Below are 25,099 nucleotides of genomic sequence, written 5' to 3'. Positions count from 1 at the left end.
TTCAGGCTCGAGGGCTGTCGTGCTCATTCATGCGGATCACAATACAAATGAGACGTTGACAATCCCTCATTTGAACCCTTGGAAGTACTGTGTCGTGTCAGCAGGAATTAGAACCAGATGGTGCAGCAGACCACACCTTTTTGCGGAAGTCATTCAGATCATCGGCCGAAAATTTCTGCCCATCCGGCGTATCGCTCTGTATCGCAAGTCGATCCGCTTTGTACTCGGACCATCGGGCTTGGTCAACTCGGTCTACGCTCAATCTGCGATACGTCAAAAGACGTCTCGACCCTGTCTCGATTAGTCTCGTCGTCAAGGTCGTGTCAAATACTCGCGTTACACTTACATTTATTGAAGTCCTGCTGGCATGAACTCGCCAATTCCAAGCATGGGTGTTCGGGTATCACATATTCAGCTTCGTCGACAGCAGGTGTGGTGGCTTCATCACCGGTCGTGTCCGCTACGTTTTCGTTGACCGCACCAGCCACGGGCATCCACATGCACAATCGTCCGCCCTCGACAAGCATCATTGCGCCAAAATTGAGTATATCATCTATCATACGTATGAAGCTGTAAGGTTTCCTTGGCGGGATATAGTCCCTCTGTAGATGCGCCGGGCTGCCGTCGGCGAGAAATACTTCCTGAAGTAGTGCAAGCTTGGTGCTACCTAGTACTTTCAAGCCCTCTCGAACGCCATACGGTGGATCGCAGATGATGGAATCGAGACACGGGGTTACCTTCAGTGGCGTATTTGTCAGATCAGCGACGAATCCATCCAGGTACAAGGACGATGTGCCATATTGCTCGAAATTTGCCTTGACGGTGCGTTCTTTTTTGCCGCGTATGCTCCTCCCGTCCAGGTCGCTTCCCCAGACAGTCGAGCCGAAGTGAGCGCACGCGAGAGGAAAGGAGCCAGTGCCCATGAATGGGTCATACGCCAGGGAACCCGGGCGAGCCAACGCCAGATTCGCGGTGACTAGGGATAGTTCAGCATCCATGGAGGTAGTTGAGATGTACTTCCGCTTCTTAAGATTGTACTTGCTGATGAATTTACGACCACTCTCGACGACAAGCTTGCCTAGAAAGAGCCTCCACGGGATCTTGACGTTCAACTTAAAGTCCTCGAAAACTGTGAGGTGGCATTGTGGGTTCTTCATAACGATCGGACCCTCAAACGCCATGTAGCTGAATGTCTCGATGATTTCGCGCTGCTGGCTTTGGGAACGACTGCCATGGAAACTGTCCAACTCAAATTTGAAGGATACCTGCTTGTATTGCTCCCAGAGGTGTGTTGTTCGATGCCGGACATCTTCATGTAATGCTTGGTAATCGTGCCCCTCGCCCCATAATTCGTAAATTGCAATAGCCAAGATTGATCGCGAGATGATGGCTTTGACAGTCTCACCATCATCATCCTCAGCAGGTAATTGTATGGTAGCAAATGGAGACTGTCGAGATTGCAAGTATCAGCGCTACGTGCTAGCCACAACGATGTTCTTAAAAAGGTTCCGTACTTGGTTCAGCGATCCACCTCGAAAAGCACTACTACATGGCATCTACATGCGGACTGGTGATGGAACATTGCTCCCTAGCAAATCGAGATCTACCTACTTCGTCGGAATAGTAAATCCATTCAAGTTGCAGGCCGTTCAGCTCCGCCAGAGAATCGATTTCTGCCTGCCGGAACGACTCGTGCATTTGTGCGAATCGCACGAGGTACTTCATGCTTCTCTCCGGCGTCCAGGCCACCCGCGAATCAAATTGATGATAAGGTTCTGCTGTAAGTGCTGTTCCAAACTGTCAATCGAGTCTTCAGCTCTTGATTATCACCACGAAAGAAATTTATGGTCGAGGATGATTCGATGTGTATGCTACAGCGGGCGCTAGCGCCCTTAAGAAAGCTCTTTTCACAATGATCTTGTGGAACATAATTTGGATTTCAAGCTCGAAAAATCCGGACGTCCATTTGAGCCTCACAGACTTCGAAAATAGAAGCGCATCAAAATATAAACCTGCTGTAGAAAGCCCGCAATCATTGTGCGTCCATCAGCACCGTAGTCCAGTCGAATTTCTCCCACTTCTTTTTGAACGCCCCTATCCTACCATCATGCTTTTCCCATCGTCCCTGCTTTTTGATGACCTCGTGACCCTTTCCGAGCATGCCACCGATGACTTCTCTCGCAAATAGGTCGCCCCTGGGCCAGCGGCGTTCGTCTTCGATGACATGGCCCATGCCGCCGTCGAGGGTGAAGAAAACATGGAAATATGGCATTTCCTTGACCATCGCTTTGCGAAAAGCCGCTTTTCCGTACCCAGGTCTCTGTACAAGTGCCAGGGTATCGATTATAGGTTTATGTTGCGACCATTGTTCGTCCGAAGCTAGGATTGCTTCCTTGAAGTAGGCCGGTGCGTTCTCTGCCAAGTGGTGAGGCAGTGGCACTGCAATCAGGGCTGCATGACCTTTCCGACTGGACATGAACGCGGCATTCTCGTAGAAAATGACGCTTTTGTCTTGCGCGTGGTAGAAGCGGGTAAGTGACTTCATGAAATTTCGCATCTCCTCCCATTCGTCGTCATCACACTCAAGCAGATTGAGGCGATGCTGTATAGGAACGATGACAGCGCCACCGCGAGCAACTTCGGGCTCGGTTGTCAAGGTCATGAAGGTCCGCGTGGCGAGGCTAATCACTGGCGCCACGGGTGGTTGTCCAGAATCCTCATGAGAGCAAAGCGGACAATTCTGTAAGATTTTCTCCATCTTCTGAAAATCACCGATGGCTGTGTTGCGGAGATTGACTTCGGATTTGACGACTCTTTTTGATAGTTTCGTGGCATTATCATCCATGTAGTCAAGGTCGTCGACAAATTTTCCGTCTTTCGCTATTCGCTCAGCAAAGGCTCTCCCCTCGCCGCCATGCGCGCCTCGATTGCGCTTCTCCTGTCGTACCATGTCCTCGATGGTCATATTATCATTCTCCACCACTAGACCACGCTCGCGACCACGTTTTCCTGACACTGCTGTCACCTCGCCGGCTCGGCCGCCTGTCAGAATTCGATTGTCCATATTACTCAGTACCACGACGTCTGCTTGAGCTTGGTTGGCGAGGCTGGCACTGGCTGCTGCGTTGTATGCTCTTTCCAGCTGGACCGCATCGGGTGCGTTGCGTAGTTTCGCCTTGAGCATCTGGGCCTTGAGCTTGTTCAGCGCGGTGGAATCCAGAGGTACCGTTCTCATGGGTGGCTCAGCTTCTGTTATCGACCTGCCTTGTAGGCGGTCCTGCTCATCATCTTCGTCGCTATGTGAGGGGAGGTCCCCGCGAGGCTCAGACTTCAGCATTCGATCTTTGAAAAGCTCTCCAGAAGGTTTCTCCAGCCCGATATAATCTTTGCCATAGGTGTTCCGCCTCTCCAACTCCCTTTCTTCCTCTCGTGCGTCATCAAAGTCTTGCAGACTTCCATATCTTTCTATGGCGACCTCTTCCACACTTTTCCCAGTTTCTTTCGCTTGCCTGTAGACCGCCTTCAGTTTGGTCATGCGCCACGAGCTCCCGCCGTCGCCGAATGTGTACGACACCTGCGCTGGCAATGCAACCTCCCGAGCGGCATCATCCGTTGCTTCATCCTCATCCGATTCAAAATCTCGTTGCAGGTCCGCCAAATTCTGACTGACTTGCGCTTCATTGACCCTGAAATCATGGCTTTCCTTTGCGCTTACAAACTGACTGGCTGGCGCTTTTGGCTCTTTGCGCTGAATGAAGTCCACGTCCAGCGCAGAGGGCTCCTGCATCCACGCATCGCGCTTCAGCAATGTAGACTCCAGATCTTTGTCCCTCTGATCCAATACGTTGTCGCTCGGCGGAGCGACCTGAGTCTCCTTCTCTATCCATTCGTCCTCCTGTGGAGATTCTGGTTGTCCCACCACATCTTCTCGCCTTCTCTTACTAGGTATATGCTCGGAAGAGCGCTGTGAGTCTCTTTCGCGTTTGCTACGGTGCCGATGTTCTTTGTCGTGGCCACGATCCCGAGATCTTTCCCCCGACGCGGTGCGATGTCTATGAGAATGGTGGTGACGGCGGTGGTGATGTTTATGAGGGCGCGTCTCGCTGGTTTGGTCGCGATCAGCCTCCTCTTGGGCCTTTTTGTGTTCGGCGAGCTCCTTTTCGAAATCGTCAAGCCCCATGGTGATGGTGGGAATAATGTTGGCATCCGATTTTTCCGTCGCAATGCTTGTTGTTGACTTTAATTTTTGTGACGTAGGTCCTAGCTGCGGATCCTATGCGCCGTCGTGGGGCTGTCTGTATGCACGACATTACCTCCGAGAAACTATTTTTGACCCTGCAGATATGTCGTATCCTAGAAGAATACTCTGACTCCCACGCGAACCTCACGTCTGCAATTTTATTTATAACGATTGAGAAGTTTTCAAGCAGTTGATACGATGGCCGCCTCTAGGCCACCCGTCGCCGTGGTGTGCGTCGGCATGGCAGGATCTGGCAAGACGACGTTCATGCAGCGTATCAACGCCCATCTTCACGAGAGATCAGAAGAGGATGGTTCGACCACGGCGCCACCGTATGTTCTCAACCTTGATCCGGCAGTGCGTAGTGTCCCGTTCGATGCCAACATCGACATTCGCGATTCGGTCAACTACAAGGAGGTCATGAAACAATATAACCTTGGCCCCAACGGAGCAATCTTGACAAGTCTGAATCTGTTCAGTACGAAGATCGACCAGGTCATGGGAATTTTAGAGAAGCGATGTCTACCACAGGAGAACGTCAAGTCAATACCGGGTCACATCATCGTGGATACGCCAGGTCAAATAGAAGTATTTGTGTGGTCGGCTTCCGGAAATATTCTTCTATCATCATTGGCTTCTAGCTTTCCTACTGTCATTGCCTATATCATCGACACGCCCCGCACGACCGAGAATACGAGCACGTTCATGTCGAACATGCTCTATGCCATCAGTATCCTGTACAAAATCCGACTGCCTATGATTCTTGTGTTCAACAAGACGGATGTGAAGTCCGAAGACGAGGCAGTGGAGTGGATGCGGGACTTTGAAACTTTTCAGGACGCGATTCGGAAGGAAGAGTCCGAAGAACGTGAAGGGAGTGGGTATATGGGAAGTCTGCTCAACAGCATGAGTCTGGTACTCGAGGAATTTTACAACCATCTATCTGTTGTGGGTGTCTCAGCGATGACTGGCGATGGCATCGATGACTTTTTCGCGGCCATTGAGGAGAAGCGAGAGGAGTTCGAGAAGGACTACAAGCCGGAGCTCGAAAGACGAAGGGCAGTAGCTGAAGAACAAAAAAGTCAGGTGAGGGAGCAAGAGGTCAGTCGCATGATGAAAGACATGCAAGTCTCGTCGAAGGCGAAAGGCACAGGCAAATACGCCAGCAACGCTCCGGAAGCGGCCGAGACTGTCAGCGATCTGGAGGCAGCAGAGGAAGATGACGAGGACGATGACGATAGCTTGGATGGCAGGCGTGCCAACGACGACGATGACGAAGATGCAGTCAATGAAGCATTTGAGGAAAGTCTAAAGGCACGATATGAGGCCGCTCTACGAGATTCCGGAGGAGCTGCAGCGACAGCACGAACGGGCACGGCGGCAGTAAATTACATCCGAAGCAGTCAGCGGTGAGATTATATGCTCGAGATGATACTGTAGTGCAGTAACAGAGTTCCTCGTATTGGAATAAGCATTGATATCCCTCGAGTGGACGATGATCAAGAGATATATTTCGCATGTGTATCGACAATCCCGCTTGATGACGCCATGACGATATGTTCGCCTTGCCGCAGATTTTCTCACTTTTCCATCGTGCGGAGCTCCGAAGTTGTTCTGATGAGAATCTGAGAGGGTGTTCACGAAAGGTCTTTGTTACTGCGTGCCTCCAAAATTCGTCACGAAGTATAGCGATTGGCTCGACGACGAGGGACCACCAGCGGAGGGGACTCCGCCATAGGCATGTTCTTTCACCCCGCACTGGACCGCATGTGTTGGACAGCACTCGACGTTGTATGGGATCTGCAGCACGTCGAGAAGACCTGCGGCGATATGGAATCATTAGAGAGACCAATCGTTGAGGATGATTAAACGTGCATCAGGTACAGCACAGGACAGCACGAGACGGAACGCATAGCCAGTCACATGACAATAATGGTTGATGCTCGAGTCTCCTGAGACACGAAAATCGCCTGCACATTCTCCTTTCTCTCGATCGATGAGACCTCCCATCCAGAATGGTGAGACGGGGCGGCCGTTGCATCTCGGGGATCGCATTGATGCAAGGTCACCACGACCGGGTTTCGAACGCGTGCGGCAAAGCTCGAGCTCGTAACTCACAGCTGTACAATTCCTGTCTCGAGTCCGACCGCTGACAATCTCAAGAGGGGGGAGGGTTGGCGCAGCGGCTGCCTCCTCCTTTCGCGGGCTTAATCACGATGCTCGCGGACCTGCGATCATCGTCAGACAGCATCAGCGATCGGACCGGACGCGTCAGAAACTTGGCCATTCCCGAAACATCTCGCCGTACGCACGTATTGTACAATGCATGCAGGATGCAATTGCCGTGTCGGACGACGTAGGCGGCTGACACCGGCACCGACAACAGATAGGGCTTGACAACAAACGGTGGACGGGACGAAATCCTGACGCGCGATGCGATGATGGCAGCAACGGTCCCTTCAATATCCCCTTTCCCGAATCCAGGCAGGCTGCAGGCCAGGCTGATCCTCGGTCGTTGGAAGATTTTCCTGGCGGCCGTTCACGCCTGCCTCATAATTACGCACATGCCTATACGACGTCACGAGCCATGCGGAACGTCTCCCCCGCCATTTCGAAAATAACCCTATTGAACTTGGAAAAATTTCCTTTCTTCGGTTCCGGACGGAGATTGACGATGATGTCGTTGACATTTCAGAAACTCGGGCATGCACGCCCGCCGCTAAAACAACCCACTCCGCCCAGGCACGCACGCAACGGTGGTGGGAATGATGTCGTTGACCACACGACTACCTGCAATTTTGGGTTAATGCAACTCTGTACATACGTAACTGCCCACCCGCGCCCACGATGCGCAAAACGCAGCATCGGGTCTGCGAGATTGGTTACATAATGAATTTTATTCATGTATGTCTCACCAGCCATATGCGATCGCGGTTTCGCCCCACGATAGAATCGGAAACTTCTATAGTGATCGGGGTTGTTACTGCAGCATGGCCCACTCGCATGTGTGAGGTGGACCAACAGCGCTGATGAGAAACGTTGCCGCGGGAACATTGGCTTTTCCTCTGTCTCGCAATTTTCCATCCGTATCAAGGGAAAGGTCTCCTGTCTCTGGGCCGGAAATATTGAGCCTTCGTGTCTTGGAATGGCAAGTACAGTATGCATCTACGGTCGACTTTTGTTTGGTTGATTTGTGTGTCGTCTGTCCCACACGATAACGCCAACAACGTGAGATGGAGGTGCAGGCTGGGACATGTTGGTGGAGTGAACATGGAGATCGCAGCTCGATATGCAGCTTTATTTCCGATCGATATGTAGAGATTCCACCCCACCATTAATTCAGGACATCGTTTCGGTCAGCAGCAGGAGCCACGGGAGTTGGCGCGGGCGGGCGTCCCTGATTGACCCTGGATTTGATTGGGCCGCAGAACAGTCTGGACTCTCGATCGAACGTACATGCGTGGCTTGGGAATAATTGGGATTGACATTCCCGCAGCCGACTACAGGATGCCGATATGAGTTCCAAACCGAGCGACACTGAATTGCAAATGGGCCGAGATCGTGGTGGGTGATGCGCTTCATGGTTTGAGGTGTGCGTGTACTGTGGCTCAATAACTTTTCATCATACCAAAATATGTACCATGAAGTTCTTTAAGGGCTTCAGCTTGCTTAACGCGACTTGGATGATACGAGAGCGAGAACAATAGGCCAAGTAGTTTAATATTTTGATTATTTACGTGGTGAATTTAAGGAATCAAATTGTGTACGTGTCGAGCCTTTGTTGTAGTATGGCATGAGACAGTATTCCTGCGTGATAAGAGTGCGCGCGCGAAGCAAATGCCAATCGCTTGCGCTCAGCGCAGAAGCGATTGGTTGACGACCATGATGCGTCTGTGTACGTTTCGCCTGGTCTCCATCACTGGGAGCAGGTCTTTGGGGGAAAGAGAGACTAATTTGGTCCTCTGATATGCCCTTTTGCGCTGGTATTCCGACCTCCTGGGGACGCTCTATGTCCCTGCCGTGCGTTCCATCGCTCGATTTTCATTTCCAGATCCAAAAACACCATGGGGTATACGCGCGAAATAAAATGACATGCGGAGTCTGAGAGTGGAGGAGCAGCCGTTCGGTGGCCTCCACTCGACGGGTCTGGGCCCACGAGAAGTTTGAGGTAATCACACCCCATAAAACTCAGTTCATCATCTTCATGGAGTGTTGCCTGAAGATGAGGTCTCGGATGCAGGGCTGCGTGATGGGTGCCTGGGCTTTTCATTCAGCCGCTGAGTCTCAGATGCGGCGAGCGCGAGGCTATTCAGGCCGTTTGAAAGTCCGGGAGAAGGGTAAGAGTAGTGGAGGCTTTCGGGGTCGATCATTGGAGCGGCAGGTGCAATGTAGCCAAGGTTGTCGGTGAAGTTCGAACGGTGGAGAGGCGGGCGAGCTGTGAGGTCAGGCATCGCCATGGGGAGGGCCGGCACTGGTCCGCTGTCCATGCCGTTGCCAAGGAAATATGGGCCGACAGGTGGCAGAAGCAGATTGTGGTCAACAGGTGGTAGCTGGATTGCCTGGGCGAGTTGAGCCTGGATGGCGTCGGCTGTCCGTTGGGATTGTGCGGCCTGGGCCTGTTCCGCCAGCTGCTGCTCGACGGCGGCTTCCAGTTGCTGTGGCTCGGCCTTGAGCGAGTTCTTTTTGGTGGCCTGCTTGGTGGCTTTCTTCACCTTGGAGTCATCGCCGGTGCTACTCCGGGATGCGCCGCGGCCGTTTTGGTGGGTCCGGCGGTGCTGCTCCATATTGTCCTTGCGGGTGAATGCTTTGTTGCACTCTGGGCAAAACGCATCTTTTTTGCCCGTGTGCTTCTTCGCGTGCCGAGCAGCGTGTCCTGAGGTAGTGAAGAAATCGGTGCAGCCGATTTGTTTTGCCATGGGACACGGATACTGATTCTTCTTTGGGGCCACCTTGCCAGTCGAGTTGGCAGAGACGGTAGAGTTCCGCGATGGCTCTGAGGATGGGGACGTTGACGATCTCCGGAGCACGGGCTGCACGTTTTGCGGCGGGACTATTTGTTGCATTTGTGCGGGCAGTGGGTATGCGGAAGACAGAGTTGCGGCGGCATCAGGGATGGGCGGATACATGGAAGCATTGGGGTCATCCATTTTACTGAAGTGGTGGTGGTGTTGGTGATGGAGGTGGTGGTGGTGATGATGGTGGTTGGGCAGGAAATATTGTGACTGCGGCGAAGTCCGCGTTGCGCTGTGACTTGACGCGCCGAAAGTGTAGCTGGGCGGCGTCAGAGGTGAGGGGGTTCTCGAGTCGGTGGAACTGTTGCTGCGGACCAGCTGCGGTGTTTGCGGAGAAAGGCTTGGGGTGCGACTGAGCGGCGAGCGCGAATGTGCGGAGGAATGTGAGGAATGCGAGTAAGAATGGCAGAGGGCGGCGGACTTGGCGGGCAGGCTGACGTGGTGATCGCTACTGTCGTTGAGCAGTGATATCTTGCGGCCTGTGCTATTTCTACCGTCCATTATGTGAGAGCCAGCCTTTCGTGTGAATCGAAGAGACCTAAGCGGTGCGGAGGAGATGCGAGTGGAGAAGCGTCAACACAATTGCGAAGTGTGTCAGACTGGCGAATCGATGACCAAGTTGTTGCCCACACGCGATGAGATTTTCTGTATATCTCGGCTACGTGGATTGAAGATGGTTCGACAATGTTCAGGTCGGGCGGTTTGTGTAGTGCACCGAAAGGTAACGATATGGTTCGGAGAACGACGAGCAGTGCGATTGGGGTGTATTCGGTCAAGGTCTGCGAGTATGTTGCGGCCGACACGGATTGATTGTATGTGAAGGGCAGAAGGTATTCGCCGTTGCTGAAGATAGGTATGCAGGGAGGAGGAGCGGTATTGTTGTCTTCGCTGGTGTTGTCAATGTTGTTGAGAGAGGAGGAAGAAAAGATTCGGGGAAAAGCAGCAATTGCGATCGGGAGGAGGTAGATACAAGAGGAGGTGTTGAGCGCCGCTTGTCGAGGACGGAGCACGAGACGAATCAAGGGTACGACATGGGAAGATTACTGGTTGTTCGGCAAGACAGTTGCGAGCAGACGGATCGCAATGATCTTCATTCCCAAGTAGGTGCCGAGGGGGGTCAGGCAAGGCGAGGCAGGGCAGGGCAGGGCCAAACGACGAAACGGCGGGTGGGTGAGGGGACAAGAGAGAGATTTTGGGAAGTGGTAAGCAGCAGCAACAGCAACAGGAAACCGGGCGACAGACCCTGGATGTGCCTGTGTGTCTGACAAGCTTAAATGCCGGCAGCAGCAGGAGGAGGACAGACAGAAAGATGGGTCGGCCAAACCGGACTGACCAAGAGGACGAACGAGAGAAGTGTAAATGCGAGGGGAGAAGAAAAAGGTACGGCGGTGGACATGGAAAGCACTAACTACCACGACGACTCCAACTACCGTGGACATGGGGAGATAGAACACGCCGATGACCAAGGAAGCCCGATTTGCGCCCATGCGCGCGCACACAAAAGCGATCAGTCCACCAGTAGCCAAGCCACGGACGACAGACATATCGATCTGCTTGGGAATATAAGATGAAATGTATGCATGTGTAGATGGGTGGGTGAGAAAGAGAGAGAGGGTGTGCGTGTGCGTGTCTGCGTGCGCGCGCCTGTGTGTGGGTGTGTGGATGTTTCAATATGGGTGGGTGTGGGAGGTAGAATGCGCGTGAGGAAAACAGCCCGAATGTGTAGGATGACAATGGACAGGACAAGATCGCCAATCGACATGGATGCATGGGCATCCGGATCGGGCTGTGTGGGTGAGCGTCGGATGTGGGTGTGGCCGTGTTGTGTGTATGGGCAAATGGCGGCGAGGAATGGCGCACGCACGACAAGGACGCAGGCAACGAAAGCTTGGAAGCAAATGCATGGGTTGGCCAAAACCGCGCGGGCGCAACCGATCGCCTGTGGCATTTTCTGCTAAGCCATCGCCGACCGGAATGGGCGGAGTGTGAGCAGGTATTAACGGGGGGGTCGAACTCGTCGCACGACTCGTAGCAGCAATCTGGCGATCGTGTACAAATCGTACAGGATTAGCGCCCTGATAATAGGAACGATCGGGATCAAGTTCTGGGGGGAGGGAAACAAGGGCATGACTAGGTAGCCGCTACAAGTGGGCGACGGGCAACGGGCAGCAACTGGTCAGCCGAGCCAAGTCGTAACGAATTCTGACAATTAATTATTCTTACAAGCCTGTAAAATATGAAACAGGAATTGGCCAGGATAATAAATCATCGATCGCAACCTTGAGACGGACTATTGTCCGGGAGAGCCGTTGGACCGGCCGACCGACCAAGTGAATTGCCCATCCTGTTTTTCGACTGCATCATTGTCGTCATAACCATCCACCACCATCATCCACACCATCATCCTCCAACATCGCGATTAGTCTAATGCTTGCTTCCAGCGTTCTTGTGTAGTCGGGAAACTCCCCGACTTTCTTTCCCTCTCCCGCTGACGACAGATACGGCAATACTTGCACAGCAGTAGTGATAAACATATATGCTAGCGTGTGCAGTGCTATCAACTGTCGACTTGGCTCCGATCACCGATCGCGTTCGCGAAGAGTACGAACTCCCCGGTCTCCCGCATTGCCTGTTTGAAATGATATATCGCCCTAAATTACGCGATCTAGTCCGCGCTTTCTTTTCACAGGACGGACCTTGAGTCCGCAGTTCCCGCGATCGTGATCGTGATGTGTTCGCTAGAGGGTATGCTCATTCGTCCGAATGCGGTTTGATTGGGAAGGCGAGCGCGGTTCTCTCCATGACCGGACATCAACTTTACCGTCTTCACGATCGTTTTCAGGAGCAGGGGCGCGCATCACTTTTAGCGTTGAAGCCGGAGAAGGTGAATTTACTAGCATTCAAACATCGTATCAACTGTGACCAGCCTGGCAACACAAACGCATGTGTGGTCATGTTGTGTATCTTGACGGCTGATAAAGCGACGGATGTACAGAAGCAAACGCAGCGGCGGCGCAGTCACGGTGGAAAAGATAAGGGAGTGTAGTGGTGAGGTGGGCGCGTGGTGGTCGCTGGCGGACCTGCGCTAGTGATGAAATTGTCATGATGTGACCAAATGCGAATTAGTGGCGGCCGCTTTTCTGCGCAGTCGAGGAATGCAAGAAATGCTAGCGCGCCTGAAAGACAGAGAAGCAGACATGAGGTCCGGGTCCAAGCTGGATAGAGGAAAGTGTCATGCACGACGATCGTCGATGAACTTCTCGAGGGTCTCTGTCATCGCAATCTCTAGCGGCTTCCCTTGCTCTAGTGCGAGAGCGTGCCTGGACCGGACTTGAACGATGGGCCTTGCAAGTGCTTGGAGACTCTGCTTGTTACATCACTGTCGTCATCGTCTCCACCTATCATCCCATCAGCCTGCCTCCCAGTCCCAATGGTCCCTCCTCTCCCCGTCAGCCCCAGGCCGTCGAATATACCTGCGCTCCTGCACAGTACCAGCGGACGGGGAAGGAAAGCTTAGGCGAGAGAGGGGCAGCTGTATATGTATAGCATCATACGTCAGCGGTATGTCCGTCCTCTGTTCCTGTAATCCTGCTCCCTACACATCGCAGGATACACGAGTGTCGCATTTAGACCGTACATACTACAATGGTAGCAGGGACAACATTTTTGATCAAAACTCCTCCCCTGTTGTCGACATCATAACAGGGAATTTTCCTGCCGCGGGTGTGCGCAATCTCGACACCGATTCATCCGTCTCTGTCCGACCGGAGTATACGCAGAGTAGGCTTGAGGTCGGCGGACGCGCTCCATTCTTAGTGTTGCGCAGGCGATCGAGATGCAGTGCAGCAATCGACGTAATAAATCCCCCCAAGTGGAGGCAATTCCAGGGCTCAATTCGACGCGCCGCAGCCAAGCCGAACTACACACGACAGGGTGCGTGCGGTGCTACCTAGGTACCCTTATTCTTTCCCCCCGCCCTCCAACACTTTTCTCGATCACCTCTCTGCAGAATGCGTACAGTTTGTTCAGTTATGGTCGTCCACAACGGCATGGCTTTGCACCCACCAGATGCGAGGGCATGTACGTATATATCACATGAAGACTGGTCACGGGTGGTGCCAACATGCTCCGAACGAGGTGTTTGGTGATATGAAAATACCTCCCAGACGTACGACCGGCAGCTGCCGCGCAGGCAGCCCACTTGGTCCTGTCCTGTCGTTCATTGATTGCGTGCGAGTCGTGGCCATGTACATAAGTATCTAACCTCAGATGATATCTGCGGCATTCAAACAATCAACGATGCAGCACCCAGCCTAGCTCGTCAGTTACTGACTGAAATTGTCGTCATCGGGAGCTTGATAATTTTTCTTCGGCCGTGGTGGTGGTTTCCCGATGTATATAAATGAGGTCAATAATTACCACTCTTGACAATGCGATTTCTACATCCAGGAACAGATCAGTCCCCGCCTCGGCCAGCTGATATATGTCCAATCTCAATAGTCCTGCATGCACGCCGGATGGTGTTTCGGTGCGAATGCAGCTGTGGTGATACGCTCGATATCTCGCAAAGTCCTCGATCTTGAAGGCGAATGAGCGATATGGTAGAGGGCCAGTTGTTACGCGAATCCTCATCTCCCACGGCCGGGTTTCAAAGCGTTGAGCTTGGCAATCGCGGCGGCGAATGTGATCTAACAATTCGGGTTTACGTTCCTGGAGGACAGCTGCACCAGTGCGCGCGTCTTACTTCCATGATCGCGATCGGAGAATTGCCTGATTATCACACCTCTGGTCGTCAAGCCCCTACCCTCAACCCGCGGGCAGTTCGTCCAAACGGAGACAGCCGCACGGGGTCTCAGCACGCTAGCACACCAACCTGCATGACCGATGACCCCGGACCATCTGAATTGTGTCTATGCGTGTATGGGTGCGAGTTCCTGACGATCACGAAACAAAGGACAGGGCTGACCCTGCCCGAGGTTTGCTTTTCTGCTGTGCAATACATTGCCGTCGGCTCGCAGCCAGCGATATTCCTCGAGCTCCCGTGAGGAAGCCGTGCACAAAAATGCTGCCCTGCTTGAAACGGAAATCTCCAAAACGGATCATGCTGCGGTGCTCGATTCGGAGCTGATGTTTCACTCAGGCGCAATTTAGTACGTCTCCTTCTCAACTGCGCGCGTCCGAGACACGACTACCGCGCCTGGTGATCAGACGGTCAATCAACATCTGCCACTGTGGAAATGGTAAGAGAGATGTGCATCAATAATATCTGACATTGTTCAATAGCCGGTCTGATCGGCCAATAGCCGCTCATGGTGAATCATCTGCCGTCTCCGATACGAGGTCGTGGCCCCGATCATCGTACTGTCTTTCATTGCACTAGAAGGGCACTATTACATACATCGCCTTCACCGAATGCGTCAGGCTCCGTACCATTGGCCGCGGGGCGGTCTTTGATCGTACAAAGCACGGCAATTGAAAGGTTGTGGCTTCACTCGCTCGCCGCGGCCGCCTATCCATCACTCGCCTGTCGCGAATCCGATAGATTGTCGGATAATACTGTATGCTTGACCACGGCCGCACTGATGGAGAAACATTGGCGCGGGTGCTGACAGCCTTTATTTGGTCGTCTCGAAGGGGACAGGAGAGGGCTCCGGCAACGTGCTGGCCCTGACTCTGTGTCCGGGTTGCACTAGTCGTCCCGAACAGTCGTCCCTCCCGCATGTTCGATCACTTTGTCATTCTCGATCCTTGAGTCCCCGGGACACACTCGTCAGGTTGCCGGCCTCTTGCGCATGTTCCTCATCACGGAATGATCGTCTCTCACGTCGCCCGGGCTAAAGCGGATAGAACTCCGGTGGTCGGCCGAATGAGCACGTACGACTTGAGGAGCGAGGAGGGGAATTGCAGCATCCCTCTCCCTGCGCAAGCCGAGGCCGTGCTTCTGCTGAGCGGCGTGAGACCCAAACTTCCGAGCTTATAATCCCTGTCCGCGCGTGGTGGCCTGGGACGGGCTGGCGCGAGATTCGGCGCAGAACGGACTCCTCTGTGACAACTGTGGCTTGACCGCGCGACTCCTGCTTTTATTTTGCATTCCCGCACTGGCCTGCATGAAGTCGGTACTTCAGCCTGTGACGTCAACCATCGAGCGATCGCGCGTTCACGCGGGAATCTTCCACTGCCAATTCTACATCATAGTTGTTATCGTTTGCAATGACGCAGTGGCGTCCGCGATCAGTCTTCAGGAATCATTTCAAATGATGAAATGGCTAGCTAGCTCCGAGCACCCCGCGATCAAACTCTCGTGAATCGTACGCACCGGTCGTAAACCTACTCGCTGGTCGAGAGGAGTCTGCGGACTGAATAGATGCCCGGGCAGATACACCCGTGAGGATGATGCACTTCACACCTTGTGACATTTCCTTACCCGTTTTAAATGAATCTCGCTAACCTAACAAAATGTTAGCTACCTAGGAAGAGGTAGTCACAAGTTGTAAGATTGGATGTCCTTGTGAATCTGGGAATGATTTTAGTCCGCAGAGTGGCTTCCCATCCCTGACGTCCCTGCCGATTTCATGTGCGTCCTTCCCTACTCAGTGATTTTCCAGGTAGTCGGAGCCACTCATAACGTAGGAGAACCGGAGAGCTGAGCCGACATGTTCCCTTGACAAGATCGTCGATACATACTCGGCAGGATGGTGCATCGCGTTCTGTGAATTGGGAGACCTGCTCGGACGCGCTCGTTCAATGAGGCCCCATTTCATCTCCAAATGGCAGTCTGTTCCGGGATTTTGCTCCAGCAGAGTGGATGGCACAGATAGCATTCAAGGTTTCATCTATTCGTATGTGCGGGATGCGGAGAACGAGATCTCGCACCAGATCTAGGGTGAAGTATGCCACGAACGCGATTAGAGAGCGCCAAACATGCAGGGCGCGAGAGATGAGATTTCTGCTCGAGCGCAATTGAGAGGCAGCAAGCAAGCACAAGCGCTTGCTGCTCACCTCGACGGGAAATGATCGAGGCGTGTAGCCTTGAAAGTCCCTCCGAGTGATCGTGGCGGAAGAAAAAAATGCGACTCGCCTTCCCAAAGGCGGCGAATCGCTCTCCGGAAGCCAGGCCAGCAGGCTCGGAACAGAACAGCACCACCAGCGGAGAAAAGGCCTCTACACAACCCGAACAATTCTCCTCCGAGAACCCGCGCGATCGCCGATTGAACTTTTTTTTCTTCCTGAATTTTCTCCCTCTCGTCACATGCCTGCCACCTTGCCTCGCTCGCCCCCGCCGGGTGCCATCCTGGTGAATTCCCTTTCGCTAGCGACGCGCGCGTTGCTATGGTCCGGTGCACTATGAAAGCGTGGAACTGGATGCTGCTTGTATGGGTACAGTGCATCCAGTATACATACACACCTTGACAAGCTCTGTGGTTACGTGGGCAGGTGGTGCCGAACGTGGCCTGGCACTGACCGTCTCACGCACTCGACAGCGACACTGACTATTGTGGCTGACAATTGAAGATTGCCATAGCAGATCATCGATCTTTTTTTCGCGTCACTGCGCGTCTGGCACATCCGACACGCCGAAAGGACGAATCTTCAAATGAACCATCGCATCACGATTGCCTTTACATACGAAACAGATACTGCAGTGCAGCGTTTGTAACGGCTGTAAATGAGTTCACGCTTTGACATCATCTATCCGCGGCCGCATGAAATTCTCGAATGTCTCGCATATCGCACTCCTGGTGTCTTGAGAACGCCCCAAGTAATGGCTAAATCTGTGAGGAGATGAGTGAATATAGCGCCAAGACGAATCAAGCTCGAGAGCAAACGTGACGTGCTCATCACCATATCATCCTATCACTATGATGGTCAACGAGACATGACTCCAGGTCATCACGATCACTGTACCCTACTCACGCCTTCAAAATCCGGCGTGGTGGCGAACGGTGTGAGGCTACAGTACCATAGTAGGTAGATCGCCAGCCCGCCCTGTTGTAGGGTGACACGTGCCCGAAAGATCTCCGAAGGTGGAAGCGTTAGCGGTAGTGCGTAAGGTTCGTGGACGTCCACAGATACACTGCAGCAAGACACAATCTCGGATAGTCCTAAAGCCAAGATGTCTTGCCGTCAGTCAATTCGACATCGACGATCTATGCCAGCATGAAATCTGCGATCTACTCATCCGTCGCCACTTGCCTATGTGTCACTACGAAGAGGCAATACACAAAACAAGGACACAGTATGGCAGATTATCGCCACGCTGCAAGGAACGGATCATTCAAAGAAATTTCCTGGCAGCAGACCGTTTGTACGAAAGCTTTGCAGAAGAAGAAGAAGAAGCGGTAGGCGCCGTACAATGCACAATCGTAGTGCCATCGCCCGAAGCAGATTCTTACCCATATCCTGTCAGCTCTCACGCGAGGCACTGGCTCAGCTGGATGAGAGTTCAGTGCTACAGGTGACAGCCTGGTGGTTGGACACATGGGCGTCGTGTCTCGCGATCACCCCATGCGGCTCAGATCCGTCTAGCAACGCGACAAGCGTGAGCATATCTGCCAGATACTCCTGTCGAACCTGGCGCGATCTGGACTGCTTTTTCCATGCAGGGCTCTTCAGAGTCTTCACTACTGCGATCATCGATGAGCGATTGCGATGAGATCGGTTTCCCTGCCTATCGAGAAATTCCACTGCCGGTAGCGCCCCAATTCTGTAGTCCTGCCTTGCCGTTACCGGGGAAGTCGAGTCGGCATGTGTATCTGTACTTGTGCAGATTGCGCAAGACACCAGATCGATCCCCCAGAAGAAGGTTCCGATGAGACCCTGGTGATCGCTCCGCATCGGAACCTTATGTTGGTATAACCTTTGTGAGATTTACGATGAACTGATTTATGATCGACAGGTACCGGAGCTGTGCCCGGTCGGGCTCAGATGCAATGCATGACACAACGCTTAAAGTGGCCTGTGGCACTTTGGCTGCTCTGGTCAACTAGTACTCAGAGCTTTGCATGCGACGCGAGGGTGTCTGACATAGTACCGAGTGAGGCTTGTGTAGTACTCTACCGTGTCAGCATGGCATCGATAGGATGTGAAGCTGGAGATGACTCCCGGGCAATTGACAGACGTGGTTCGCAAGTCAACCTTGGTGATGATCGGTCGGGTGTCGTCCTTTGTTGAGGTTGTTCGGGAGTTCGAGACCAGGCTGCAATGGCTCCGCGCCTAAAACAGCCTCATCGACCCTACACACCAATCATGCTGACCGAAAATTGTAGGAACGTATCGACCGCCGCTCAGGACGCGCTATAATCGACCAGCGATGATGGTTCTACACAATCGTTCTCCTTCGTCCTTGGGGAAGAAGACTTGGTTCACATCACTTTATGCTGAGTCTTCTCTGGATGGCTGTCTCGATGATCGTCACGTATCGAATTTCATGTAGGTGATTGCGCCACATTCTGAACGCTTTGAGTTTCAGGCAGTTTCCGAAGCACCTCGCTCTCGAGAGGCGCTTGGTGTTATCCATTTCATCACGAGTTGCTGCGTTGCCAAACACTCAATAAGCGACCCAGTGAGCATGCAGTTCCGCAGAAAATGCTTCGTGCTGTGCTTCCACGACCGCAGTGTCGAACATGTCCAAATCTTTCTCCAGCTACTGATCCTCTAGCGCGCGATGTAACCCATACCTCGCTATGGCTCATCGATGCGGCAGCCATGCAACAGATTCCCGTCAACACATCCGACAATCTCGCTTGGAGCCAGCGGTAGTCCGTACGCTTCCTTTTGCTGGTGTTGACCGCCAGGCTGCGCTCCCGAGCTTAGGTCGTTGACGACATTGCTCGCACAGACTCGTCGATCACGGCAAGCCACCTCCGGAATTGATTGCGTCCCGCACCTTCGACGTGTTTGGTCGGTTCTCGGCATATCGCTCGTAACTGTCGAGATACAATTGATCGCCGCTCGTGGTCTTCAGCACTGGCTCGCTCTCCATGACTGCATGCACCCATGTCGCCCATCGACCAGGCTCCGGCTCTGGCCACCCACGGTAAGGGGTCAAGACCTTAGCCATGCGCACAATCCAAGGTGCGAATTGAACATCCACAAAGGACATCTCTGCTCCGAGAAAGAATGGCCCAGTAGGGTCGGCGGCCTCGACGACCTTGGCAATTTGCTCCTTGAACTCATTTGCGAACTTGACTTGGTCGTCCGCGTCCTGTGCTTGGAGGTATTTGTAGAAGTTAGGGATGATATGTCGGTTGATGTGGTCAGACCACAGACGAGACTCCGCGCGGAGCTTGGGGCTCTTGGGAAGAAGAGCTCGGCCCTGTTGAAGGTCTTCGAGGTATTCCATCAACACTGTGCTTTCGTAGGAACCCCAGTCTCCGTGTCGTAGGGCAGGGACAAGGCCGCGTGGGTTGATGTCCAGAAGCAATTTCGGCTTTCGATAGACATCGACTTCGACATACTCGTAGTCCAGTCCTTTGAGCTCCAGAGAAATCCAAACACGTTGGACAAAGGGACAGAAACAACTGCCATAGAGCTTCAGTTCGCGGTCATTGACGTGCGCATTGGCTGTCTCCAAAGCTCTGCCATTGGCCTGTTTGTTGTATGTCTTCTTGTTGGGATCTCCGCCCTGGTTTGGATCAAGCTCATTTTTCTCGTCTTGGGACGTCATGGTCGTAGACAGGTTGTTCCAGCTTTATTGAAGACGGCGCGCAGGATGGGTCAGGATGGTATTTTCGATGCAACGATGGATCGAGTCGCCAAGTAGAATCCTCTTGTAATGGTTATATTTCGACCAGGAGTCGACAAATGTAGCTGACAAATGGCAGCGCAATGATGTAATGTGTTTCCCCGCGTCTGGCGTTCAGATATTCAGTGTCGCAGTCATGCTTCTTATGTCGAGTTCGGCGGGGGTTCCTCTTGTCCAGGCAGATCCAACCGATACAGTGGTTGATGTAGGTGTCGGACTGATCGTTTGGAGATTCATCGGAAAAGCCCCCCCCCGGGCGTCACGAATCTCACTCTGCATGAGTACTTTCTCCCGCCAGATGGACCGTCACACGTAACACAGCAGAATTTGAACATTGATCGATTCGAATATAGCGCAATACTTAAAGTCTCCGACCTCACTGACTGGACATTGTACGATCACAAATATTGCGTACGTCCACATCATTCCGCAACAAGTTTATCATAGATGGTGGTGTTGGGATAATACATTCGTCCTTGAATTATGCGATAGGGTTTGGGCAAAGCGACCCCGCGTCAATAGGGTTGTCGGGTGATCATCGGAATTTTGTCCCGCACAACGCAGGCCGAAATTGAGACGACACTTACATTTCGCGACTGGCGTGGATCGACCAGGAGGCATCTTGCGAGAATCAGAGGGCGCCGAACGTCACCAGTACCTCTACCATCATACCCAAAACATGGCCGAAATCACAGCAGTTAAGGACTCGCCATTGCGCGAAGTCCAGATCGAAGCACTGGTTGCCATGCGCATCATCAAACACGCCACAGCGACATTTCCCATACCTGCCACCGGGTTCCTCGTAGGAATGGATGTTGGATCACAATTGCAGATCACCAATACGTTCCAATTTCCCACAGTTGCACTCGAGGCATCAAGTTCGCAGGACTCATACCACCAGGCCGATCCCGCAACGATCGCCGCGGCGGCTCCGCGGGCCAAGAGCAATGTCGCATATCAGAACGAGATGATTAAGTTTCTACGAGAGGTCAATGTGGATGCCCAGGGCGTTGGCTGGTACATGAGCGCCAACATGGGAAACTTCATCAACTCCAACTTCATTGAGAACCAACATTTCTACCAACGCGCAGCTGATGAGAAGACCGTTGCCCTGATCTTCGATGCGTCAAGGAGCAGCCAAGGGAGTCTGAGCCTGAAAGCATATCGTCTTTCCACAAGCTTTATGGCCGCTTTCAAGGAGGGCAAATTCACAACCGAGACGTAAGATGAACTATGAGATGGACATTAGATCGATGTGGATCAGTGCTGACATTCTAGCAGTCTTCAAAAGTCAAATCTACGCTACCAGGACATCCTCGTGGAATTGCCAATCCAGATTCACAATTCTCACCTCTTAACAGCTTTCCTTCACCAGCTCCCACAGCAGCCTCCAAAGAAGTCTGCTCTGGACTTTCCGGCTTCGCTCGCTACGCTTTCCCACCACCCCGATCTGTCTCTGACCGCACTCGCACCCAACTACGATAGTCTCGACGTCGCAGTCGACCCGTTCCTCGAGAAAACCTGCGACCTGCTACTGGAAAGCATCGAAACCCACCAGTCTGAGCAAAATAACGCACAATACTACCAGCGATCACTTGCCCGTGAGCAGGCCAAGGTAACACAATGGCAGCAGAAGCGGAAGCAGGAGAACGCGCTCCGCACGCAGCAAAAGCAACCACTCTTGCCAGAGGACGAATGGCAAAAGCTCTTCAAATTGCCAACCGAGCCCTCAAGACTTGAATCGCTATTGGTTGGTCGACAAATCGAGCAGTATGCCCGACAGGTTGATGGTTTCTCTGCTGTAGTCAGTGCCAAGATGTTCGGAGTCAAAGGCAATCTGCTACCTGGTGGCCTGGAGTAGGGAGGCTTCGCTCGCTAGGAAAAGCGAATGAGCCAAGAATGCATGGCAAGGCGTTGGGTAAGAGGCATTTGGTCGGGCATGGCCGCAGAGGAGCATCAGGGGTGCCAGGCATGTTTACCAAAGATGACCAACGGCTGACATAGTTTTTTTCCGCGGGAAAATTGAGAAGTCAAAATGACTGTCTGGCGCCAATCCGGGTCAAGCGAGCCTCTGGGTCCGTGAAATCGTGTTACCAGGAAAACGATATGATCAATAGCTCGACTGCACGAGACACGACCGAAATGAACCGAAACCATCATAATGCGGACCACCACGTTAATTCGATGCCGAGAGGAAGTCGTGGCTAAAAATTTCTGAAGACGGAGGCGCGATTACATCGGTGTTGGACAGTTGTTCCTATGGTAAACCACTGGCGGCATATACTCCGAGACACTGCATGATTTCAGTTTGGACTTGTCATTCTAAACGCCACTGCTCCCTTTTGATGATGAAAATTTTTCAAGCCCGCATTGTGGAAGTCCATCAAAGTCATTGTGTTCCTAACGCCTCGTACTCAACTACAGTAAAAAATTCGAAATCACAAGGCATCTCGCACTTCAACTACATCCATATCAGTAGAAATGCTCTTTCTATTTGTCTCGTCAAGCGTCGTTGTCTCGTTTGGAGCGTGTTCCCTTTTCTCGCGTCCCTCTCTAGCGGGTCTCAGGTGATCGCTCTGTAGGCGTGGTCAGGCTCCGGCTCGATTTTGTGCTTCTTGGCCGCGGCTTGGATCTTGAGCATATTGCGATGACTAGTCCGCTTGCCAAAGAAGTCGATGTAACGGCTGAAGTCGCGCACGTTGTCGTCATACCAGTCCCATTCGTCCTTCGTGTAGCCTTTGGATTTCGGCTGTATTTGCTTTTGGCCGAGCGCAGCAGAGATACGCTTGGTGATGGTCGCTTTATCGCAGTAGCAGCCGTTGCCACAGAAGCGGTCTCGGACCTGTTTTTGCCGAGAGCAGAGAGCTCCGATTAGCTGGGAGTGTTCAAGAGTGGTAGGTCCACACGGTGGCACGCCTGGCGGCAATGAAGGTATCACTCACATCTTTGTTGCCTAGTCCGGCCTCGCTAGTCACGCGCAGAAGCATACTACGCCAGAGCATATCAGGACAGAAGTCGATAATGCACTCGGCCGCCCGACGCGTGAGGATTGGTTGAGATTGCAATTGCCGCCGGGTCAGTACCGTATCTCTGACAGAGAAGACGGCCTGCCGCAGATCTGCTGTCATGGCTTTTGTTCCAGGGTTCCAAGTAATCTTAACAGAGAAGGCATCGTTCAGATTCACCAAGTCTGCCTCCACAGCGCTGATGAAGTCATCCGGGTGGCCATATCCGAGATCTGCTGCCCTTTTACTGTCCCGGCTTGTGGCATACATGAAGTTACCAGAATGGTATGCGTCACCGCCTGTTGCGCTATCTTTCTTCTTTGGTCCATTCTGCTTAGCTAAGGTTGGCGGGAGATCTTCATTGTCAAGATTCTCGCCAAGTTCGTCAAGTTTCTTCTTCCGGGCGAGACGAGCAAGTCCTATCAAATCATGATCAGTGATCTAAATGAAGCGAGAAATGTCAATGTGCACACACTTTGCTGCTCTGCCAGCCTTGTATCGATATCTTCAATGATCGGACCGTTATGAGCCCTGATATCCTCCATCGCTCGTAAAGTCGCGCCATCGTATATTCCATCGTCCCAGCTTGCACGAGAATTTGCTGCCTTAAAGTCAAGCGGCCGACACCAAGGATATTCCTCAGCGTCAGCCATTCGACGCGCAGGCTTCTTGCTTGATTTGGACGTAATCTTGCGCGGTTCGATGATTGGTCTTGTGCGGACTTCGTACGGTGGCGTCAATCCGCGAGCAGGAAACGATGGGGAATGCAGTGAGGGCCCTTTGCCTTTGGCGATTCGTCCGCGAGGTGCAGGAGCTGACCACGGGAAGGAATTCGCATCATGTCTGCCTTCCTGATATGGCTGAGTTGCTGTATGCTGTGGACGACCTTCGGGGTCTAAAATGGTTTGATGCCATGAGGAACAGTGAGGCGCGATACCATATCCAACTGATGGAGTTGTTCGTGAACGTTGAGACTCTGCGAAAGCTTGAGCCGTGTTGACCCGTGGAGTCGCAGCTGCCAGATTGACAACATTGTGCCCTTTGTGTGCAATAAAATTGCTTGTATCTGATGGCATCATATGACCAAATATCGATAGTCCAAGTGACCTGCAGCGATCACGTTCTTGCAGTGCACTCGAAGCTTGTCTGGCGGCTGAGGGAGCAATCACCCAGCTATCGAGTGGATATTCCTCAAGGTATCTGCGCATCTCATTATCCTTCTCACGTTGGTAGTCTTCTGTACGTTCCCAGCTACCTCCTAGTGGAACACTCATCACATTTGCGTACATGGTTTCCCATTGGGAGCGCGCCTCTTTGTCAAATCCGGCCCATGGTCGTTGACAAAAAGATGACGGCGCGACGGCCGGATTCCCGGAGTGCAGAGACATGACAGATCCCGCGGCATCACCATCGAGATCATAGTCCGTTCTGTCGTCATCTGAGCTGGATTCACGCGCTTTGGCATGGTCTCTCTCCGTGAGTCTGTACTTCCGAGGCGGATCTTCGTCGCTCTTGTAAGACTGGGGGCTCTGAATTGATGATTAGTAATTATTTTCCGATGACGTTCTCGTAGACAATTCACATTGATATTTCTATCATTTCTCGCTGCGGAGATGCTAGGAGTTCCTGACATGTCGGGGTGAGGCTGATGGACTCCAACACTTTGTGAGTCAGTTATCTCCTGATGGTCGAGGTCTAAGATTCTAGTGCGGACTTCGATTGTCTCCTCTGGAGAAGAGTTTGATCGCGAACGTTGCCGCCTTGTACTCCGGCGGTTTTGTCGCATTTCGTTACGAGAAGGTGTGGGACCACCGAGTGGTGGTGTAGAGGCAGTTCTCGGGTCAATCATGCATTGACGAACCTGGCGGCTATTTGGTTGCACTTTTCCCAAACCAAGTCCTCGTGTACAACATTGAGTTTTCTTTTTATTTGTCGTTGAGCCACTCGCATGTGAGTCGTTGGCGAGCGATCGTTCGTGCAGATGGCATCCACAGGTGCTGCGGGACATAGACCGTCACGAGTCGCGGGCGACGGCGATGAAGGCCATACAATGGAGAGGGTGAGTCTGGAAGCTCTAGAGAATAGTTGTCGGAGCCAT

General features: G+C 52.7%; 10 protein-coding genes across 10 annotated transcripts; 2 read left to right on the top strand and 8 right to left on the bottom strand.

Annotated features, from left to right (window-relative positions):
- Nucleotide 1: 1 nt before the first annotated feature.
- K489DRAFT_382092 (tRNA guanosine-2'-O-methyltransferase) lies at nt 2–1,829 on the bottom strand. The gene is made up of 3 exons (XM_033605290.1): nt 1,612–1,829; nt 347–1,448; nt 2–291 (listed from the first exon to the last, which is right to left on the bottom strand). The coding sequence occupies exons 1-3, from the start codon at nt 1,723–1,725 to the stop codon at nt 98–100; spliced, it is 1,410 nt and encodes a 469-aa protein (XP_033458091.1). The 5' UTR covers nt 1,726–1,829; the 3' UTR covers nt 2–97.
- An 18-nt stretch (nt 1,830–1,847) lies between these two features.
- On the bottom strand, nt 1,848–4,233 carry K489DRAFT_382091 (uncharacterized protein). The gene has a single exon (XM_033605289.1). The coding sequence runs from the start codon at nt 4,178–4,180 to the stop codon at nt 2,033–2,035; it is 2,148 nt and encodes a 715-aa protein (XP_033458090.1). The 5' UTR covers nt 4,181–4,233; the 3' UTR covers nt 1,848–2,032.
- A 205-nt stretch (nt 4,234–4,438) lies between these two features.
- K489DRAFT_389766 (uncharacterized protein) lies at nt 4,439–5,653 on the top strand (the record flags this gene model as incomplete). Its single annotated transcript, XM_033606540.1, has 2 exons — nt 4,439–5,368; nt 5,468–5,653. 2 exons carry the CDS (start codon nt 4,439–4,441, stop codon nt 5,651–5,653), a joined length of 1,116 nt encoding a protein of 371 aa, XP_033458089.1.
- Nucleotides 5,654–6,896: 1,243 nt separating this feature from the next.
- On the bottom strand, nt 6,897–7,492 carry K489DRAFT_263836 (uncharacterized protein). Its single transcript, XM_033600067.1, has one exon. The coding sequence runs from the start codon at nt 7,403–7,405 to the stop codon at nt 6,932–6,934; it is 474 nt and encodes a 157-aa protein (XP_033458088.1). The 5' UTR covers nt 7,406–7,492; the 3' UTR covers nt 6,897–6,931.
- A 950-nt stretch (nt 7,493–8,442) lies between these two features.
- Nucleotides 8,443–9,387, bottom strand: K489DRAFT_322803 (uncharacterized protein; the record flags this gene model as incomplete). Its single annotated transcript, XM_033601649.1, has 1 exon — nt 8,443–9,387. The coding sequence occupies one exon, from the start codon at nt 9,385–9,387 to the stop codon at nt 8,443–8,445; it is 945 nt and encodes a 314-aa protein (XP_033458087.1).
- A 1,285-nt stretch (nt 9,388–10,672) lies between these two features.
- Nucleotides 10,673–11,494, bottom strand: K489DRAFT_263872 (uncharacterized protein). The gene has a single exon (XM_033600068.1). The coding sequence runs from the start codon at nt 11,198–11,200 to the stop codon at nt 10,760–10,762; it is 441 nt and encodes a 146-aa protein (XP_033458086.1). The 5' UTR covers nt 11,201–11,494; the 3' UTR covers nt 10,673–10,759.
- A 3,010-nt stretch (nt 11,495–14,504) lies between these two features.
- K489DRAFT_263829 (uncharacterized protein) lies at nt 14,505–15,166 on the bottom strand. The gene has a single exon (XM_033600066.1). It carries the CDS (start codon nt 14,971–14,973, stop codon nt 14,629–14,631), a length of 345 nt encoding a protein of 114 aa, XP_033458085.1. The 5' UTR covers nt 14,974–15,166; the 3' UTR covers nt 14,505–14,628.
- Nucleotides 15,167–19,099: 3,933 nt separating this feature from the next.
- On the bottom strand, nt 19,100–19,918 carry K489DRAFT_411455 (thioredoxin-like protein; the record flags this gene model as incomplete). Its single annotated transcript, XM_033607805.1, has 1 exon — nt 19,100–19,918. The coding sequence occupies one exon, from the start codon at nt 19,916–19,918 to the stop codon at nt 19,100–19,102; it is 819 nt and encodes a 272-aa protein (XP_033458084.1).
- Nucleotides 19,919–20,675: 757 nt separating this feature from the next.
- On the top strand, nt 20,676–21,857 carry K489DRAFT_371998 (uncharacterized protein; the record flags this gene model as incomplete). Its single annotated transcript, XM_033603289.1, has 2 exons — nt 20,676–21,217; nt 21,278–21,857. The coding sequence occupies 2 exons, from the start codon at nt 20,676–20,678 to the stop codon at nt 21,855–21,857; spliced, it is 1,122 nt and encodes a 373-aa protein (XP_033458083.1).
- Nucleotides 21,858–23,001: 1,144 nt separating this feature from the next.
- K489DRAFT_263622 (uncharacterized protein) lies at nt 23,002–24,762 on the bottom strand. Its single transcript, XM_033600065.1, has one exon. It carries the CDS (start codon nt 24,387–24,389, stop codon nt 23,424–23,426), a length of 966 nt encoding a protein of 321 aa, XP_033458082.1. The 5' UTR covers nt 24,390–24,762; the 3' UTR covers nt 23,002–23,423.
- Between the last annotated feature and the right edge of the window lie 337 nt (nt 24,763–25,099).

This window comes from Dissoconium aciculare, assembly GCF_010015565.1.
Source record: "Dissoconium aciculare CBS 342.82 unplaced genomic scaffold K489scaffold_9, whole genome shotgun sequence".
NCBI lineage: Eukaryota > Fungi > Ascomycota > Dothideomycetes > Mycosphaerellales > Dissoconiaceae > Dissoconium > Dissoconium aciculare.
The sequence above is the reverse complement of the archived record's forward strand: the minus strand, read 5'-3'. Positions and strand labels throughout refer to the sequence as shown.

Excerpts from the sequence above, each read along its gene's own strand:
- K489DRAFT_382091 (XM_033605289.1), bottom strand. The coding sequence starts at position 4,180 with ATGGGGCTTGACGATTTCGAAAAGGAGCTCGCCGAACACAAAAAGGCC.
- K489DRAFT_263836 (XM_033600067.1), bottom strand. The coding sequence starts at position 7,405 with ATGCATACTGTACTTGCCATTCCAAGACACGAAGGCTCAATATTTCCG.
- K489DRAFT_263622 (XM_033600065.1), bottom strand. The coding sequence starts at position 24,389 with ATGTCTCTGCACTCCGGGAATCCGGCCGTCGCGCCGTCATCTTTTTGT.
- K489DRAFT_382092 (XM_033605290.1), bottom strand. The coding sequence starts at position 1,725 with ATGAAGTACCTCGTGCGATTCGCACAAATGCACGAGTCGTTCCGGCAG. Across the intron at positions 1,449-1,611 it reads GGATTTACTATTCCGACGAA|TCTCCATTTGCTACCATACA; the intron begins GTAGGTAGATCT and ends CAATCTCGACAG. Across the intron at positions 292-346 it reads CCAGCAGGACTTCAATAAAT|GGTCGAGACGTCTTTTGACG; the intron begins GTAAGTGTAACG and ends TAATCGAGACAG.
- K489DRAFT_263829 (XM_033600066.1), bottom strand. The coding sequence starts at position 14,973 with ATGCGGGAGGGACGACTGTTCGGGACGACTAGTGCAACCCGGACACAG.
- K489DRAFT_263872 (XM_033600068.1), bottom strand. The coding sequence starts at position 11,200 with ATGCCACAGGCGATCGGTTGCGCCCGCGCGGTTTTGGCCAACCCATGC.